Consider the following 17,753-nt stretch of genomic DNA (forward strand, 5'->3'; position numbering starts at 1 on the left):
AAAACAAGCATATGTATGTCTCTTCATGACAGGGACATTATGCTGCACACCAGAAACTGACCCATGGTAACTGACTATACTTCAATAAAAAAAAAAAAAAATACTCACACTAAATTAGAATTCGACAAGGGAAGTTATCCCAAATGATTCAGGGAAATACAGCATGTAAAATTTGATTATGCAGTAATTATACAGCAGTAATCTCTAACTCCAGTACTTTTTAAACCATGGGGAAACTTTTTTGCCAGGAAATACTAGAAATTTGGAGAATTTATTATAGGCAATATTTAATTTTTACCTTTACAAATTAAAGTTATTTTGTTAATGTAAAAGCAAAAAGAGGAATTATAAGTCACCTAGTTTTCCAATATAATTGTATTTGTTATATTGAATTTAAGAGTCAAAAACAGTCATTGGAACCCGCCCTGTGAGAAGAGGAGAAACCGTCCCTGTGAGAAGTGGAAATGAAGAGGGTATTCTGGGAAAGAAGTGATTCATTCACTCATTCTATAAATATGCTAAACAATAAGAGAGATAGAGATAAATGAGACAGTTCCTTCCTCCAGGAGTTTTCGAAGTTGTAGGAGAGGCACACACGGAAGAACATCATAATACAATGTAGCAAGGTGCTATATAATAGATGGTGTGGGGCAGAACAGTGACTGGGTCAGTCTGGAGAGTTAAGGAAGGCCTTTTCCAGGATGGAAATTTAAACAGGTCCTTAAGAGACTAAGAGAACATTCACGTGTAAGTCTTTGTGTGGACATAAGTCTTCATTTCTCTTGGGTATATCCCTAAGGATGGAATTGCTGGGTCGAATGGTAAATTGATGCTGAACTGTTTAAGAAACTGCAAAATGTTTTTCCATAGTAGTCATACCATCTTACATGCCTGCCAGCAACATACGAGGTTTCTCATTTCTCCACATCCTTGCCAACATTTGTTATTATCTGTTGTTGTTGTTGTTTCTCTCAATTAAAGCCACCCTGCTGGGTGTGAAATGGTACCTCGTGGTTTTAATTTGTATTTCCCTAAAGGCTGGTAATGTTGAGCATCTTTTTCATGTATTTAGTATACTTTTGTGTATCTTCTTTGGTGAAATGTTTATTCAAATCTTATGACCATTCTTTTAAGTTGGATTGTGTTTTAGTATTGATTTATAAGAGACATAAAAGACCACCTATTATATAATTGTATTTAATGAAAAGTCCAGAAAAGGCAAATCTTCAGAGACAAGAAGTAGATTAGTGGTTGCCTGGGGCTGGGGTTAGGAATGGGAATTAACTATAAATGGACATAAGAGACCTTATCAGGAGGATAATAATGTTCTAAAACTGGATGGTGGTGATGGTTGCACAGCTGGGTAAATTTACTAAAAAATAAGATAGGTGAATTTTATTTTTTAATTAAAAAAATTTTTTTTGAAGTACAGTCTGTTACAATGTGTCAATTTCTGGTATACAGCACAATGTCCCAGTCATGCATATAAATACATATATTCATTTTCATTTTTTTTTCATTAAAGGTTATTGCAAGATATTGAACATAGTTCCCTGTGCTATGCAGAATAAACCTTTTTAAAATCTGTTTTTATATATAGTGGCTAATATTTGCAAATCTCAAACTCCCAAATTTATCCCTTCTCACCCCCCTTTCCCCCAGTAACCGTAAGATTGTTTACTACGTCTGTGAGTCTGTCTCTGTTTTGTAGATGAGTTCATAGAAGAAAAGATGAGTCCTTTTTTTCTTTTTTTTTTTTAGATTCCACATATGAGTGATAAGATAAGTGAATTTTAAGTTGTTTTTAAAAAGAAAGATGAACAGAGATTCTCTAAAAGGTTAAGGAAGAGAACTCTAGGAAGAAAGAACTGCATGTGCTGAGGCTCAGAGGTATAGGATGTGGCTGGGGAAGGAAAAAAAGTGGCTAGAAACAGGTGTGAGAAGTGGCAAAGGATGAAACCAGAAATAAGAGTCAGAGCTTCATTCTGAAGGTCTCACAGGCCATGCTGAGGGGTTTGGTCTGGATCCTGTAGACAGGAAGGAACTCCCAGGAAAGTTGACTTTTTGTTGAGATTCTACTCAATCAGTCCATTAGTCAATTAATGTGAAAAATCAGTTAATACACATTGTAGTAATTGAGGTGGTTTCTTTCACCTGATTTTTGTAGAGGGAAAAATGAAACTAATGTCACATTCTTCCTAATTATAAAGGTAAACACTGGAAGACTGATGGCATCAGCAATGTGTCTTACCAACCAGAAGACAGACTTATAACATTCAGCCTGGAAACCTTTGGCCCTGTTACCTTGATTCAAGATGCTCACGTTAACATGCCATACCAGTCATGGGAACTAAGGCCACTTGATGTGAATAAAGTACTTTTGACTGTGACTACAGTATTTACTGAGATTCAAATACAAGTTAAGGTAAACCACTGTTGTAGCAAGTCAAATCAAAGAGGGACGCCTCCTTGAAGACTGTAAGACAGTGTCCAAGCAGTCAGTCATGGTGATTTACATACTGAAACATGTCTTTCATAAAAATATTTAAAGTATACCTTGAGCTATAATTTCTAAATGAAATATTAATTGAATCAATAGTAATAACATGTAATAAGTAAAGTGCAAATCTGTACCCTAAAGTTTCTAGGAATAGACCAATTGATGAAGCTGAAATTCCTTATAAATGTGCCAGGAAGGCTGAAATAGCATCAGATTTTGCTTTTAAAGTCAGATGAGAGAGTGAACTCTGCACATCTTCAAACCGCCACTTTGTAAACTTTAAACCTGGAAAATAATTTTGCAGTATTATGTTAAAATTTTATATATATAAAAAATTATGATCCTTAAAAGTTGCAACACATTGTTGCCAAATAGCTACTATACTTCAGTATGAACATATGCACCACTCTTAGATCATAATGTATAAAATGGGAGACCAGATAGATACTTTAGTTCAATCTCTTGATTGCTCTTATAAGCCCAAAAAGAGGTGATAAACTGCTTAAGGTAACGTGAAGACTTTGTGCTGAAGCTTTTGGATCAGACCTAAAACATATCTGTCCTATATCCTTTTTAATATAGGATAATACAGGATTTTTAAAAAATAGGGTAAAGAACCTAACAATTGGAACTGAAATGATAATGAGGTAAAAATTTAACTTACTTATAGAAAAGGTTCTTTTTTCTCCTTGAAACTAGGAAAACCTCTGCATGTTAGCTTCAATCAAACTAAATAACAAAAGGCATTCTTCTGCTTTGGAAGAAAAGTGGATGTCTCCTGTTTCTTTCATTATTGCTTTGAAAGAAGCTGGATTGAATATCTTCCCAACTGGACACTCTCATTTTTATGTTGTTACAAACTATAAGGTAAGAATGACTCTTTCCAAATTTAATGTGATGGACATTTAGAATGTTAGCAAGTATTAAGTATTATAGAAATCCTAAGGTACACCATGTTTTCTACATTCACTTACATAAGATTACAGTTAGAAAGAAAGGAATGTATGTGGAATCTTAAAAAAGATAAAAGGAATTCATCTACAAAACAGACTCAGACATAGTAAACAGTCTTATGGTTACGGGGAAAAGGGGGTGGGAAGGGATAAATTGTGGATTTTGAGATTTGCCAATGTTAGCCACTATATATAAAAATAGATTTAAAAAAAAATTTTCTTCTGTATAGCACAGGGAGCTATATTCAATATCTTGTAATAACCTTCAAAGAAAAAGAATATGAAAATGAATATATGCATGTATATGTATGATTGAAACATTATACTGTACACCAGAAATTGACACATTGTAACTGACTATATACTTCAATTTTTTAAAAAAAGAAGAAAGGAAGGAAAAAAGGACAAGAACAGAAATCCGGAGTTCTCTCAAATTTAATCTTCCCCAAGAGAGTAAGCCTGCAGTATGACCTTCATGTTAATGAATGGAGCACAACCCCAGCTGGTCAGTTTAGTGCAGAGGTAGTCTGAGCAACTTCACGTTTTATATATTTTCTTTCTTCTTCCAGACTGGATATATGTAAGATTTCTTAAAAGAGTATATGACTTAGCAGTTTCCCAAACATGATAAATCAGGCAAAATTAAACATACGGGGACCAGTGTACAAAACCCACTTCTTTCGGTTTCTTGGCAGAGCCTCCCTGTCCGCAAACTGCTTCATGTTACTCATAAGGCTTTAGTTAACTGAGATGCTTGCATGTTAAACTGAGCTCCTTGAGGGCGAGGACCATTTCTTAATCAACTTTGGTTCTTCTAGTGAGCCCACTCCTAGAATACAGTGCATATTTGGCAAACATTTATCACATTTGAATGAAGACAAAGTAGCTTCTAATCATGAAAGGTGTTTTGGGCAGAAGAGTTCTATACTCAAGAACAAATTTATAATATACCAGAAAGTGACAATATAGGTCGACAGAACATTTTAAACAATTGTATCGATAAGAGCATGTACACATATGAGTAGGGAAAAAAAACCACCTTGGTTTTAGTAACTCAAACTGCCAATTACTCTCCAAATGCTGAATGTCATATACTATTCATCTTACCAGAATACAGTATTCAAGAATTTTTTTCTGAACCCCTATATTCTAGACGTTGTTTTAGGTGCTTAGGAAACAGTGAATAAAACAAAGGTTCCTGCCCTTGTGGAGCTTACATTCTAGTAGAGAGAGGCAAAAGTAAATAATAAACGTGATAAACAAAATTATCCTGTATGTCAAAAGGGGATGCGTGGTACGGGAGAAAGAAAACGTGGATCAGGAATAGTGGGGTTAGGGCAGCAAACAGTATGAAATAGGGTGTGGGGGAGGGGGCCCAGTGAGAAGGTAAGACGGAGCAAAACCTCACGGTGGGGAATTTAGCCAAGCTGGTATCTCTAGAAGGATGGCAGCTTCCGGGTAGAGAGAGGGGCTGAAACAAGGGCCCTGAGGGAGTGTGTCTGGGGACTAGAGGGGCAGCACGGAGGCGGGGAGCTGGGAGAGCCAAGGGAGGAGGAGGAGGTCGGAGAGAGAACGGGGTGTGGGGGGACGTCAGGTCGCAGAGGCCCTCATGGAGGACTGTGGATTCTACTCTGGGAGAAGGGGGACGCCGCTGCCCATTTTGAGAAAGAAGCCATGAGATCTGACTTAGAGTTTAAGTGCCTCTCTCCGTGTTGAGAGCAGACCAGACTGTAGGAGGCCAGGGGTGGAAGGGAGACTTGAGAGGCTCCATGAGCCACAATACTGGTTTTTATTTTGACAGCTTCCTTTGGTAGAAATGAAAGCTTATCGACAAATGGCCCTGCTAAGTTCCGCTTTTGCATTTGGTTGGAGCAGGTGGAATACAGAATGTGATCCTAAAAACGTTGTATTTAAGGTATAGTATGCAAAACCCCATTAAACTACTTTGCCCTCCCAAAGAAGATAAAGTACTGAAAAGCTAAATGAATGTAGACCATGGTTTCTCCTCTTAAAAGGTGAAAACATTAACATTCAAAATGGAGTTTTAAAACCTCATTTTTCTTTAGTTTTGTCAAAACTATAAAACCAAACCATGTGAAGGTTATGCCTTCGCTGTCCATTATGGTATCAAATGCTCTTGATTTTAGGTTAGCGTCCTTATCTCCCTTCACATCAACTAAAGAACAGATGAGCCTTTCATGAGACTGTATCTGTGATTCACAAACTTCCTCTGAGAGGGTTAGGCTTCCAGTTTAACTTTCTGGCCCATTTACTACTGCTTGATTTCCAAAAAAGAAAAAAAAAAAGGTATCTTACCAATTCTACAAGTTGACTGATGAATATTTTATCATAAATGAGTCACCCTACTTATTTATCCTGTTCATTATGTGTTTCTCCCATTAGAATGTAAGCTCCTTGAAGACAAGATTCTGTTGTTGCAGTTGTTCGTTATTTATTAATGCAGTTGGGTATTTTTTCTTAGTTTTGGTGGTGTTAACAGCCCCGGCACCTAGACCAGTACCTGGCACTTGAAGCCATTCAATAAATACTTTTAAGAGAATTAATACATTTTGATAAGCTCCATAAACACCAAGATATAAACAGTTCCGTGCTTAAAGAAAAAGGAGACGTTAAGAATGTTTCTTTTAATGTTGGCAATTTGGGGAACTCAGTTACGCCCTTCAAATAAGACTTTCTGCTGCCAAAATGCCTCATAGAGAAATCTGTTCAGTTCCTCTTCTAATTTGCTTCAGGTGCGGGAACACCTTACAAAAGAAGAACCCAGTCCGAATCCTAACTGGAACTTCCTAATGTTCAGCGGTGACAGGGCCCAAAGTCTCAAGATCAACGAATCCAGTGAGGCATTCTCTAAAGCCCTCAAAGAAGACACTGAGTTTCATTCTACTTTATATCACATGGTGAAGGATTCTGCTTCTGAGGAAGCAATGGAGAAAGTCGGGCGTTCCAGCTGTCAGTTTACTGACTCTGTGTGCCATCTGCTCCTCTCCACTAGGTTACTCAGCTATTCTTAAATCCCCCCTGATAAATGTTACTCAGTCTGAAGAAAGGATCAGGCAACTTGGAGAGAAATCAGGTATTATTTCGTCAATAAAGTATAATGAGTGAGTATTTTTCAAATAGCGTATTAAAAGATCTAATCAGCATTTTATATACTCCAATTTTTTTTTAAGAATTAGGGGTTTTTCCCTATGTATACTTAGCCTACTGAGAGTTCCAACTTTTGACTATGAAAATTTGAATGGTTCTTTATTTCAATAAATTTTAACAAACAATAATATCTCCTCCTCAAAAAGTTCATTAAAAAGTCATAGGCAGCCTTCCTCCCCATCGTACTTCAGTGAGGAAGGCAGTCACAAAAAGGGGGGGACTATAAAATATCTTGCAGTCATTCTGAGAACCTCTGGTTCCACGCTCTAATCTCCCAGCTAAAAGTTACTAGTTTACAAAGTTCAGATACTGAAACTTTAAAAAAAAAAAAAAATCAAGACACACATTGGGATGTGCTGCAGTCACACTGGTGGTGGCCCATTGTGCTGGAGTCTGGTAAATGGCCACAAGATATGTTCCAGAGACATCCAGGAGTCCCCGGCCTGTGTGGGCGCCGCATCCACAGACTTCTGGAAGAATCGGCCTGTGAAGAAGCTCATCAGCGCTGCAAACAGCACAATGAGTGCGACAGAAAGCCAGAGTGCCCTGTTGGCCTCTCTGACGGAAGTCTTGAGGCTTGTTGCCCAGGAAGCTATTGTGCCATAACTACAAGGAAAACACAGATTCAGAATTCAGTCTCTTGTTAGAAACACTCCTTTTGTCAACAGTAATCAAGTCACACATCTGCCCTGCAGTCCACCAACACCGCCTTGTAATGTGCTTCATAACGTGGTCTATCATCTTGGCTTTGCCACAATCTACACACCACCCCCTTTATAATTTTCAAATTATAAGAGTTAAAGAAATGTTGTGGTAGGTAAATATCTGAAAATTATGTGATTTAGGCATTATTTAACTCCTAACAAGTACATGTGAGTATTAATTCCATTCTTTCAACCAGGTAAGACAACTTACATTCTTGTGGAAACAAAAATGTTACTTACTGGGTAGAGCAGGATACGTGTGTGTGTGTCCTATGAATGTACATATAAACGTGTCACTTATTTCTTACCAGGCCCTGGGCTTTTGCTGTACTGAAATTTAAACTCTTTTAAGAAATACCCACCAAAACAAGCTTATTATATTAGCATTGCATAAGTCTTTGAAAATAGTTAACTCTGTGTTAAGACACTGTGCTGAGTATTTTACATGCTAATTCATTTAATCATGACAACAAAACAGTGACATAGGGACCATTATCATCCTTATTTTTTAGACGAAGAAATCGGTGCTCAAAAATGAATGAATTTGCCCAGGCCACATAGCTGGTTAGAGAGCTAGAATTCGAGCCTGGGCCATCTGGCTCCAAGGCCAGGTTCTTAACTCTGTGAACTCTCCTGCCTCTTGTAGCCCACAGGTTCAGGGATAATTCCTGTAGACCTTACAGAGTTTGTTATTCATCTGAAATTTAACAATTTGAAAGCTCTTTCAGTAAAGAAATATAATTAAGATGATTAATGCTAACCCTGCCTTACCTCTCCCCATTCCACCAAAATGGTATTATTTAGCAAGTAGACAACTTACATCGAAGATACATCCCATTTTGATGGATTATTTTTCTTTTCAGAAAGACTGGGCTTTCTTGTCCTTTCTACTGCTTCTTCTCCAGGTGGTTCTGAGTCATCTTTAGTTCTGCAAATATTGTTTTTAAATATTAAACTATGGATAACGTGCTATAATTATTTATAAAATAATGCTAAATTTTATGGTATTAGTAAGAAAGCTCACAGGTATGTGTTTTGCTTTAGAAAGATTTGATAAATATCTAATTCTGAAAGTCAAATCAGCAAATTTATATTTTTAATCATTCATAGGAATTTAGTTTTTGAAAGTAACTTTTTGTATTTAGAAAAACAGCAAATGTTTGTTGTAAATAGTTGGGGTACTGGCCAAAGAACAAATAAAAGGGGGAGATGTACAAAGAGCATGTCAGTCAATTCTCACCACTCATAGTTAACCAGTGTCACTGCTGTGATTTCTTTCCCCGTGTGTGTGCATAACCACACTTTAAAAAACAAGTGCAGATGCCACTGTGTATCTTCTTATTCAACGTGTAGTACAGTTTTTCTCATTAAGCATTCGTGTACCACGTTTTTTATATTCTATATTAACAATTGGTTTTACTCTTTCCTCTGTAGGTTTTTTGAGCAATGCTAAATTCGAGTAACACCAAAGTGTCATGTCGTCTTTCTCCAAAAAAATCTTAATTTTAAAAGTGTTTATGAAAATATGTTTAGTATAAAACTAGCTAAAATAGTACTCAGTGAGCTGGGAAACAACAGTTGGGTTGACCGTATTTTAAGTAAAATGATATTATCTGAAGAGGCACCTTTTACATGAATACAACTTAACTGTTTCATTGTTCGTGTTTCACGTTCACTGTTAACTTCCTTGGCATTTGAATATTGAAACCCCAAACTCAAAATCCCCTCACAATTGCCAAAGGGAACTGTGCCTCAAAGTTTCTGTTTTTGTTTTTCAGTCAGCCATCTATAGAGAACGCATGGGGTAGATTCTGGTTTGGTTTTTAAAGGAAGCAAGGCCCAAGAGCCAGAATTCTTGTAAGATTCTCAAGGTTTCAGTCTTTTGTTTGCAGAGACTTCTCAGTAGAAATCATACTATACTAACAAAAATTTAAAAGTAGATTATAGTCTTTTCAAGGAAATTCTTGTTTTTTTTTTTAAACCCAGATCAGAAAATATCCATTATGTTAGCTCTAAATCTAAAAAAAGTTTTCAATACATGCAGTAGGCTCCCAGGATTATAATTTTTTTTTTTTGAAAAAAGGACCGAGGGTAGGCACTGTGTCTTTTTCATCTTTATATCCTTTAGGCTTGATAAGCACGTAATGAACATGTGAAAAATGAACTTAAAGTTGTTTCATTAAGATCTCTCCAGATGAGGAAGCTGAGACCAAATAAAGTTAAGCAATTTGTCCAACATCACCGAAGCATTTCCTCATGGCTCTCCCTCTTGCCTTCTTCCTTTCACTATAGAAGGTGAATTTTTACTTGTTAAACTTGATAGGTACAGAGATAGCAATAGAGAATTTTATGTCTTCCCTACTCCTCATTTACTTAAAGGGAAGACAGATGTGTATATATAATGCACATACATTATGTGTGTGCCCATATGTTGTACATAATTCATCTAAGTGGATGGACATTTTATTTTCGTGGCTCTTTACTGACCTTTCCTCCTGAAGGCAAGAAACCTAAATAGGAAAAAAATCATCCTCAGAAATCTGGCAAATTCATCTTTCCTAACTTAAGACCTCAAACCTTGCAGTCCAGAGTACCACAATAGTGAATGTATTCACAAGTAACATTTATATAGTGCTTTATAGTTTGTTAACGCCTTACACACTGAATTATCTTTTTGATGATGCAGGATTGAGCTCATCTCTGTAGAATGAAAGTGACCCCCACTGTTTATGCCCCAGTCACGTCAGGTTAATAAACACATTAAGCTTCACCTACTTTAGTTCACATTTTTCTTCTTCAGCATCTGCCCAGGAATAGGTGCTAATAAATCGATGTAGTGAGGGACGATGTTCACTCTGCTTTGAGCCCAAAATACGCCTAAATAAAGATGATTATAGCCACTTGTCAAATCAGATACTTACTTCTGTAGCCATTATCAATTATTTTCCACTACCTAAGCCAATACAAAAATGATGCGTTCTCATTTTTATCTTGGCATATTCACACAACACTTTCAAGAAAACAATTTCATGATTATATACCAATTTTTACAATTATTCAACATGTGCTCTGTACAAATCACATGTTACTATATCACTTCTTTCAAACATTTACTTTAGCCCAATTATAAAACAGGTTCCCAAAGAGCCACCATGAAAGTACACTTACCAACTGCTTGACCTCCGATTGAATCGGTCATTATTTTCCATCCCAGCCATCTTTAACGTTCAGACATTAAGGAAATAATAAAATATGAATTTAGTGAAGTAAATTTATATTTTGTCACATGCAAATGAATTTGCTTTGGACTAAGAACGCTTAACAATTTGCTTACCATTCCCACATTTCCAATATTTCTGGGCAAAGAGGCAATGGTCACTCTTCGAAGAGAAGATGGCTACCCAAAGGGGGAAAATGTACATTTAGAAAATTCTCAGTATTTTGTCCTTGTGTGAAAGACTGATGAATATTCTTGTATGTACACATCCATACACTTGACCACTGCTGAGTTAAACTGTACACATATTTTCAAAGATTTTGTTACGGCCAAAATTGCCTTCCAGAAATATTCCACCAATTTATTTTATTTGGGGGTGGGGGAGGGGGCAAGCAATAACAACTTTCTTCGTTAAACCAGCAGGCCGCGGAGATGGTGGACCAACATCCAAAAGAACCATCTTGCCTGGGTTTGGATACTAGTTTCTTTCTTTTATCAATTTATATTCCACCTTCTCCAACCCTGGATGAGTATAATTTTCACCAATCAAGTAAGGAATGTAAGGTTTTCTGTTTAGGTTTCTAGTAATACTGACCACTGTTTTTCTATGCTGAATAACCGTGTGTGTGTGTGTGATATATATATCTGCTCTGAGAACCACCTATATATTTTGCCTACATTAATTTTGTTAATATTTCTGGCAGAATTTTTTTCTTTTTTGCTGTTAATGCAGCTGAATCTCTTCTCTTTTGCTACTGTTTCTTTTAAGCTTGGGAAGGTTTTCCCCAATTCAAGAGGAGTTAAATATGCACCTGTTTTCCAGCATTCTTTTCAAGGTTTCATTTTTTCTATTTAACATATTTAAGAATGAGCATGACATTTTAATAAATGGATATATTTATACATCAGCCTTGAGATTTGTACAGGAAAATGTTACATTTTGTGGCTCTTAAAGTTTAAATAAGTAGAACTTCAGTAAATAAAAGTATCTTAAACATAGGAAATAAAGAAGTTTTATGTGAATTCTTTTCTTAAACCACCAAACCTAATTGAATTTTATAGGTTAGTTGAACATCGAGATATCAAAGTGTGGTCCAGAAACCTGAGTTCTAATCATGGTTCTGTCACTACATAATCATAACTAATTACTCTGTGAAACTGATTTTCCTTATCTGTGAAAAAGAGATTTTAAATGGGATGATTTTTAAATTACTTGCTCAAAAGTTCGATGAAAACATTCTGTGAAATCCTGATTTTCAAACTAACGAAAACCGCTATTTGACTCTCAATATTCCGTTCTCTTCTTATTTTAGTAACAGACCCCTTGATTTTGAGTTAGGCATACGTCCTCCAGAGTAAAAACTGTTTTCACCTTATTTCCAACCAAGAATGAAAAGGGAAATGTCACATGGGACTTTGAGGAGATAAAGCCATCTCAGGCCGTAAGGAGGAAGCAAAGCACAGAGGGTCATGGCGCAGCAAGTGAGGGGGCGACTGGGCCCAGTGGATGTTGTGAAGCTGCTCTCCCCTTGTGAACTGCTTGTTTCCAACTTCAGTTTTACATGAGAGAGAAACTGTTGTCACACTGGCTTTCCTCTCGCTGCCGGGCAAACTTAATTGATACTGACAAATACAGCAAGGAGTGTAAAGCATACATCTATAAACATAAACATGCATGCATGTGTACGTCACAATTACATATGAATTAAAGCCTCTATCTTATGATTTATGTTTAAAGCCATGTTGCTTCAAATAATACTCTAAAACCATCTCCTATAACATTTGACAGGCATTTGTCGAGTGAATTAGTAATTACCTTAGAGTTTAGGGAAGCCGAACGTTTTTTAATTTGGCAGTCATCTGAAAGGGAAAACATTTGAGCAGTTAAGGAATTACACATGCAATTTAATGCAATGGTCTTAATTCTTTACAAAGAAAAGCAATGGTCAGAAAATAAGACCATTGTGGACATCTGGTCATGTATTTGGTGATTCATAACATCAGTAATCTGAACCGGTGGAATACAGTCCTCTGTATCACTGCAGATGTCCACACTGCCTGCCTAGCGCACAGGGCACTAAATGAATGTCTGCTGAATGAAAGACTCCAAAATTGAAAGATCAGAAGGTCATCAAATATTATTTCTAGAAGAGATCAATAAAATGAAAATTCTGCTTCAAAATGTTCATGTTGTCTATTTATAACTATTGCAAGAATATATAAACCTATAACCCTTATGTTAAGATAGTTTCCATGATCTCAGACATCTCCCTACTCCCCAATCCACTGGTCAGCTTACTATGCCACAGTCACTCCTCCTGTTTACACTGCTGTGCCTTGCTGTACGTGTGGAGAAAGAGCCAATTCTAACACATCCCAAGTTGGACATCACTGGGGTCCACTCCATGGGTGGGATTAAGTATATTCTCTCATGTCAGTAATTTAATGAATTGTTGGTGTCTACCATAAAATCCATGTCTCCTAATTTGTTTTCTAATTGACATCTTAATTTGGGGCTATAAAATAACAGGGATGAGTTATTTCTTATATCCTATATATTATATCCTTCTTAAATTCTTCTAATATAACCTTAACATAAGGATGTTTTCCTAAAGACACTGTATAATAAGAATTAGTAAGAGAGAATGAAAGGAGAATGTTAGAAAAACATGATTGATACTCTTATTTTAAACCTGTATTACCTTCATCTTCAAGAGGGTTAAAAGACCTTTCATTCTGCAAAAGAACCTGTTTTAGTTCTTCTAACTCAGCGTGCTCCTTGGCATACATTCTTTTCAGATTCTCTACATGCTGAATCATCACTTCTACTGCTTTACTAACCCGGCTTTCCTGGCAGGAAAAAAACAAAACAAAACACATTTACATTGAAAATACTATTCTCCATACCCAGTTGTAAGTCAGTGAATTAGACACATGCTTACCTTCACTCCATCCCTAGAGCCTACTAAAATGGCGAGAAGGGTTTTTTTTTTTTAAGGCATGTGTACATAAGGGTATATAGAACACGGAAGAGGATATAATAGCAACAAAACTGAATGCCTGCCAAGTAGGAGGACTTGTGGTAAGTGACTAAGACCTGAAAAACTGAACTCTAAGTAAAGCTGTAAGAAAAGCCCAGAAGCAGCCTGGCTTTTACCACAGAAAGCCGCAAGGGCTCAGGAACTAGTGGTGCCTCTGGAACTAAGCTTGAAGGTAGACATGTGAACAGAAGAAATGGTTGAGAATCTGTGTAAAAAGCAATCAGAGCCACAGATCACCGCCCTTACTCAGTTCAGCTGAGCAACTGCCCCGCTACCGCTTTGGTGAAACACTACAAGGTTGGATAGCTAGAGAAATTTAAACACAGGGTCTGTGGATGGAGCAGTAACAGACAGTTGATGGTGAGTGGATCACACGGAAAAGAACAGACGGAAGCAGAAGTCTGCATATATACTGAATATTGAGATGCATAACCTTATTCTTCCTTCCAACCACCAAACACTGGTAGCCGGGCTTATACTCTCAAGGTAGACAGCTGGAAGATTTTTCTCTGAGGAATCTAACATTGCAAGATGAAACTCTTAAAAACTGCTGACACTGAGTATGCCAGAAAAACACCCTGGCTCGTGTGAAGCTCAGAGCCACCATGAAACTTCCCCAGCCAGCACATGCAGAGCTCCCAGTCAGCTGTATAGCGGGTCATCGCTAGTCAGAGGAAAGCCTCTAGCTTGAGAAAAGAAAGTCAAAACATAGAAAAAAAGCAAGCTAAAAGAAATGACGTGTAAGGGGGGCAGGGTATAGCTCAGTTTAGAATGTGTGCCTAGCATGCATGAGGTCCTGGGTTCAATCCCCAGCATGCCTATGAAATGAATGATTGAATGAATGAATGAATAAATAAATAGTAAACCTAATTACTGCCCCCCCAAAAAAGAAATAAACTGCAGAAAAATGAAAACGCCAAGGAAACTATCAATATCTTCAGAGAGGTAAGATTAACTATTGTTTCTATGAAATAGGAACAAGATATTATTAAAAAGCAACATTCTGAGTTTTTTTAAAGTCTGGAAATTAAAAATACGACAAAAAATATGTAACTCGACAGAAGAGTTTCAAGATAAGGTTGAGGAAATCTCTCTGAAACTAGAGCAAAAAGACTAAAAGGTAGAAAAGAGATGAGAAAGGACCACTTCAGGAGATGCAACATTCAAAGAGCAGGAATTCGAGGAGTAGTCAAAATGTAGAGAACATCCACCAAGTGTAGAAAAGGAAATAGCTCGAGAGAATTGCTGAATTCAGGAAGTAACTTGCCAGCTGGGAGCAGCTGAGGATAAATTAGAGAAAAGTAAATAGAAAACAGCATAGCAATCATGGGGAAGGGAAATGATTAACTCCATGAAGAACATGAATGTTGTGCAAAGAAGAAAAAGTACTAGACGACTGTCTCTACTATGAACAGAATTTATATGGTCATAACAGTGTTTATAGATAATATTGACCTAATACTATTCATCCACTAATTTTAATTTTAAAAAAATTTTATGATATTTTCTACAGACACAAAAAGTAGACAATAAACCCACACATATCCATTAATCAGTTTCAAGAACCACCAACATTTTGCTATATGAGTTTCACCTCAATTTTTGAATGCTGTTTTTTAAGAATAGGTGATGGACATCATGTTATTTCACTCTTAAACATTTCAATAAGTATCTAAAAAAAAAGGAGTGTATTTCCTTAAATAATCACAATGCCATGATGACACCTAACATTAACAGAAACACTTTAATATCATCTAGTCCATATTCAAATTTCCCCACTTGTCTCAAAAAAGATTTATTTACAGATTTGTTTGAATTGAAACCTGAAAATGTATATTCATCATGTTTTTTCTTCTTTTAGATAATGATGAGTAATACAAAATTAACTATTTTAAAGTGAACAATCCAGTGGCATTTAGAACATTCAACACCTTGTGCAACCATCACTTCTGTCTAGTTCCAAAACATTTTCATCACCCCCAAATAAAACCCCACACCCATGAATCACCTACTCTCCATTAATCCCTCCCCCAGAACCTGGCAACCACCAAGCTTCTACCTTTCTCTAAAGAGTTACCCAGTCCAGATACTGTGTAAAAAAGGAACCATACAATACGTGACCTTTGTGTCTAGCACCCATACTTAGTTTAATATTTTCCAGATTCATCTACATTACAGCATATATCAATACATTCTTTCTTTCAATGGCTAAATAATATATTAATGTTGCCATAATAATATTGCAATCTCTTCACATCCTTGTCAGTACCAGTTATTTTCCTTCTTCCTTCCTTTCCTCTTTGTATTATAGCTCTCCTAGTGGGTGTGAAGTGGTATGTCAATATGGTTTTGATTTGCATTTCTCTAATGATTAAGCATATTTTCATGTGCTTATTGGCCACTTCTGTATCTTCTTTGTGAAATGTCTATTCAAGTCTTATTTCCTTTTTTCAGTTGGGTTACTTCTCTTTCTGTTGTTAAGCTATAAGCATTCTTTATATATTCTGGATACTAGACCCTTATTAGTTATATGATCTTCTAATATTTTCTCCCATTTTATAGATTATCTTTTCACTTTCTTGGTAATGTCACTTGATACACAAAAGTTTTTCATTTTGAGGAAGTACTATTTTTTTGCTGTTGCTTTTGGTGAAGATTATAACATTGTATGAAGGGAGTGTCTAGAAAAATTTATCACAAAATTTTTATAATGATTGTCACTGCCTAATGCTATCTTGAGAGATTTTTCTTTACATTTTTATTTGCATGCTCCATTTTCCATTTTTTCTGTATTACATACATATGTCTTGTACAATAAAGAAATGTTTTTTTAAAAAAACTTATTCCTAGAAATGTAATCCATAATGTTAAGGAAAATACATTCTTTCAGTAGTTCCACTGTAACTAGAGAAATGGAGACAAATTACCTGATTAATGGCTCCCAGCATCTCAGCCCTACTGACCACTCGTGCTGTGCACTGGCTGAGGAATGTTATGCTCTTCTCCAGCTTCTTAATGATTTCCTGAGCCTGGCTGTCATCTTCACAAAGAGGGGTTAAAGACTGCACAGAAAGGAAAGCAGTAGTAAGTATTAAACCCAAGTACTCAGCAAGTGATTCTAATACTGATTGTGTTGTAAATGCAGGTGACTCTGTTACCTTTATGGAAGGTGAAAAGCAGCAGCAAAGACCAATAATGAATGATACAGAAATATTAACATCTTTGTTGGCCATCAAGCAGGTGCTCCCAAAACCTTTTATACTATCTTATAGTATCATATACTATCTTTGATCCTTTCCTCCTTTACTTTCCAAATTTGCCCCTCCTTCATGTGTATTTATGTCTTTCTTCTATGATTAACAGGATGCAATGTAATTCACTGGCAATGGTAAAGAAATTATGCCTATAAATGAACTGAATGCATTATATGAGAATCATAGCTTGAACTTTTAAGAAAAGTAGTGAAAACAGACTGGAATTATATATGACTCTGACAACTATATTTGCTCTTCCAGTGATGACAAGTTGAGATTGGGGTGGTTAGGTAGGTACACCTTCATTGCCTTATAAATATTTAATCTCAAATCTGTGCCCTTGATCCAAAGACATAATAATTTAATGGCTACAGAGTTTCAGTAAGAAAGACAAAAAAGTTCTGAAGATTCTGTTTCACAACAACCATGAATATACTTAACTCTACTGAAGTATACTTATAATGATTAATATGATAAATTTTTACATAGAATATGGCTTCTACATTTTTACTTCCATTTTTCCAAAATTAGCCCTGTTAGTTTTCCAACCCATCTTTATATTGATGGTGACCTCATTAAACAGAAGAGTAATAGTAGTTGTTCCACTTCTATGTGCCTTATAGAGGGTTTGCCCATTATCTGAGAAGACTGAAATCAGTCACCATTCTCTTTTCAGTTACTTAAATGAAAATAGACTTTTGATTCTCTTCTTTGAAGCTTAAAATTGATATTATCTCCTATTGCTCAGTTTTCTGCATGATTACTCTTTTGCCTGAAATCTATTTGAAAATCCAGAGAGAAGGCAGATGATTCATGTAACTACTTTAAAAGACATTTATTCACACAAAAACTCCTTGAGCTAATAAACAAATTCAGCAAGGCAGCGGGATACAAGATTAACCTACAGAAATCGGTT

At 36.2% G+C, this 17,753-nt stretch overlaps 2 protein-coding genes across 15 annotated transcripts in view; one reads left to right on the top strand and one right to left on the bottom strand.

The window, feature by feature from the left end:
* The window catches only part of DNAI7 (dynein axonemal intermediate chain 7), a 58,431-nt gene extending 51,682 nt beyond the window's left edge, over positions 1–6,749 (top strand). For 7 of the 13 annotated variants that reach the window (XM_072954588.1, XM_072954590.1, XM_072954592.1 and 4 more), the window contains 5 exons: positions 2,211–2,425; positions 3,200–3,367; positions 3,838–3,975; positions 5,255–5,368; positions 6,207–6,749. In XM_072954588.1, the coding sequence (XP_072810689.1) occupies positions 2,211–2,425; positions 3,200–3,367; positions 3,838–3,975; positions 5,255–5,368; positions 6,207–6,485 (914 nt within the window). In that variant the 3' untranslated portion in view covers positions 6,486–6,749. The remainder of the gene's footprint in view (positions 1–2,210; positions 2,426–3,199; positions 3,368–3,837; positions 3,976–5,254; positions 5,369–6,206) is intronic. The other 6 variants (XM_072954591.1, XM_072954587.1, XM_072954589.1 and 3 more) reach the window with 6 other exon arrangements.
* A 103-nt stretch (positions 6,750–6,852) lies between these two features.
* IRAG2 (inositol 1,4,5-triphosphate receptor associated 2) overlaps positions 6,853–17,753 on the bottom strand; it is an 87,356-nt gene continuing 76,455 nt past the window's right edge. For both annotated transcript variants that reach the window (XM_072954585.1, XM_072954586.1), the window contains 8 exons: positions 16,511–16,645; positions 13,245–13,392; positions 12,359–12,402; positions 10,660–10,722; positions 10,494–10,543; positions 10,101–10,202; positions 8,146–8,253; positions 6,853–7,227 (listed from right to left, as the gene is read on the bottom strand). In XM_072954585.1, the coding sequence (XP_072810686.1) occupies positions 6,984–7,227; positions 8,146–8,253; positions 10,101–10,202; positions 10,494–10,543; positions 10,660–10,722; positions 12,359–12,402; positions 13,245–13,392; positions 16,511–16,645 (894 nt within the window). In that variant the 3' untranslated portion in view covers positions 6,853–6,983. The remainder of the gene's footprint in view (positions 7,228–8,145; positions 8,254–10,100; positions 10,203–10,493; positions 10,544–10,659; positions 10,723–12,358; positions 12,403–13,244; positions 13,393–16,510; positions 16,646–17,753) is intronic.

The sequence above is a fragment of the Vicugna pacos genome, chromosome 34 (genome assembly GCF_048564905.1).
Source record: "Vicugna pacos chromosome 34, VicPac4, whole genome shotgun sequence".
Taxonomy (NCBI): domain Eukaryota; kingdom Metazoa; phylum Chordata; class Mammalia; order Artiodactyla; family Camelidae; genus Vicugna; species Vicugna pacos.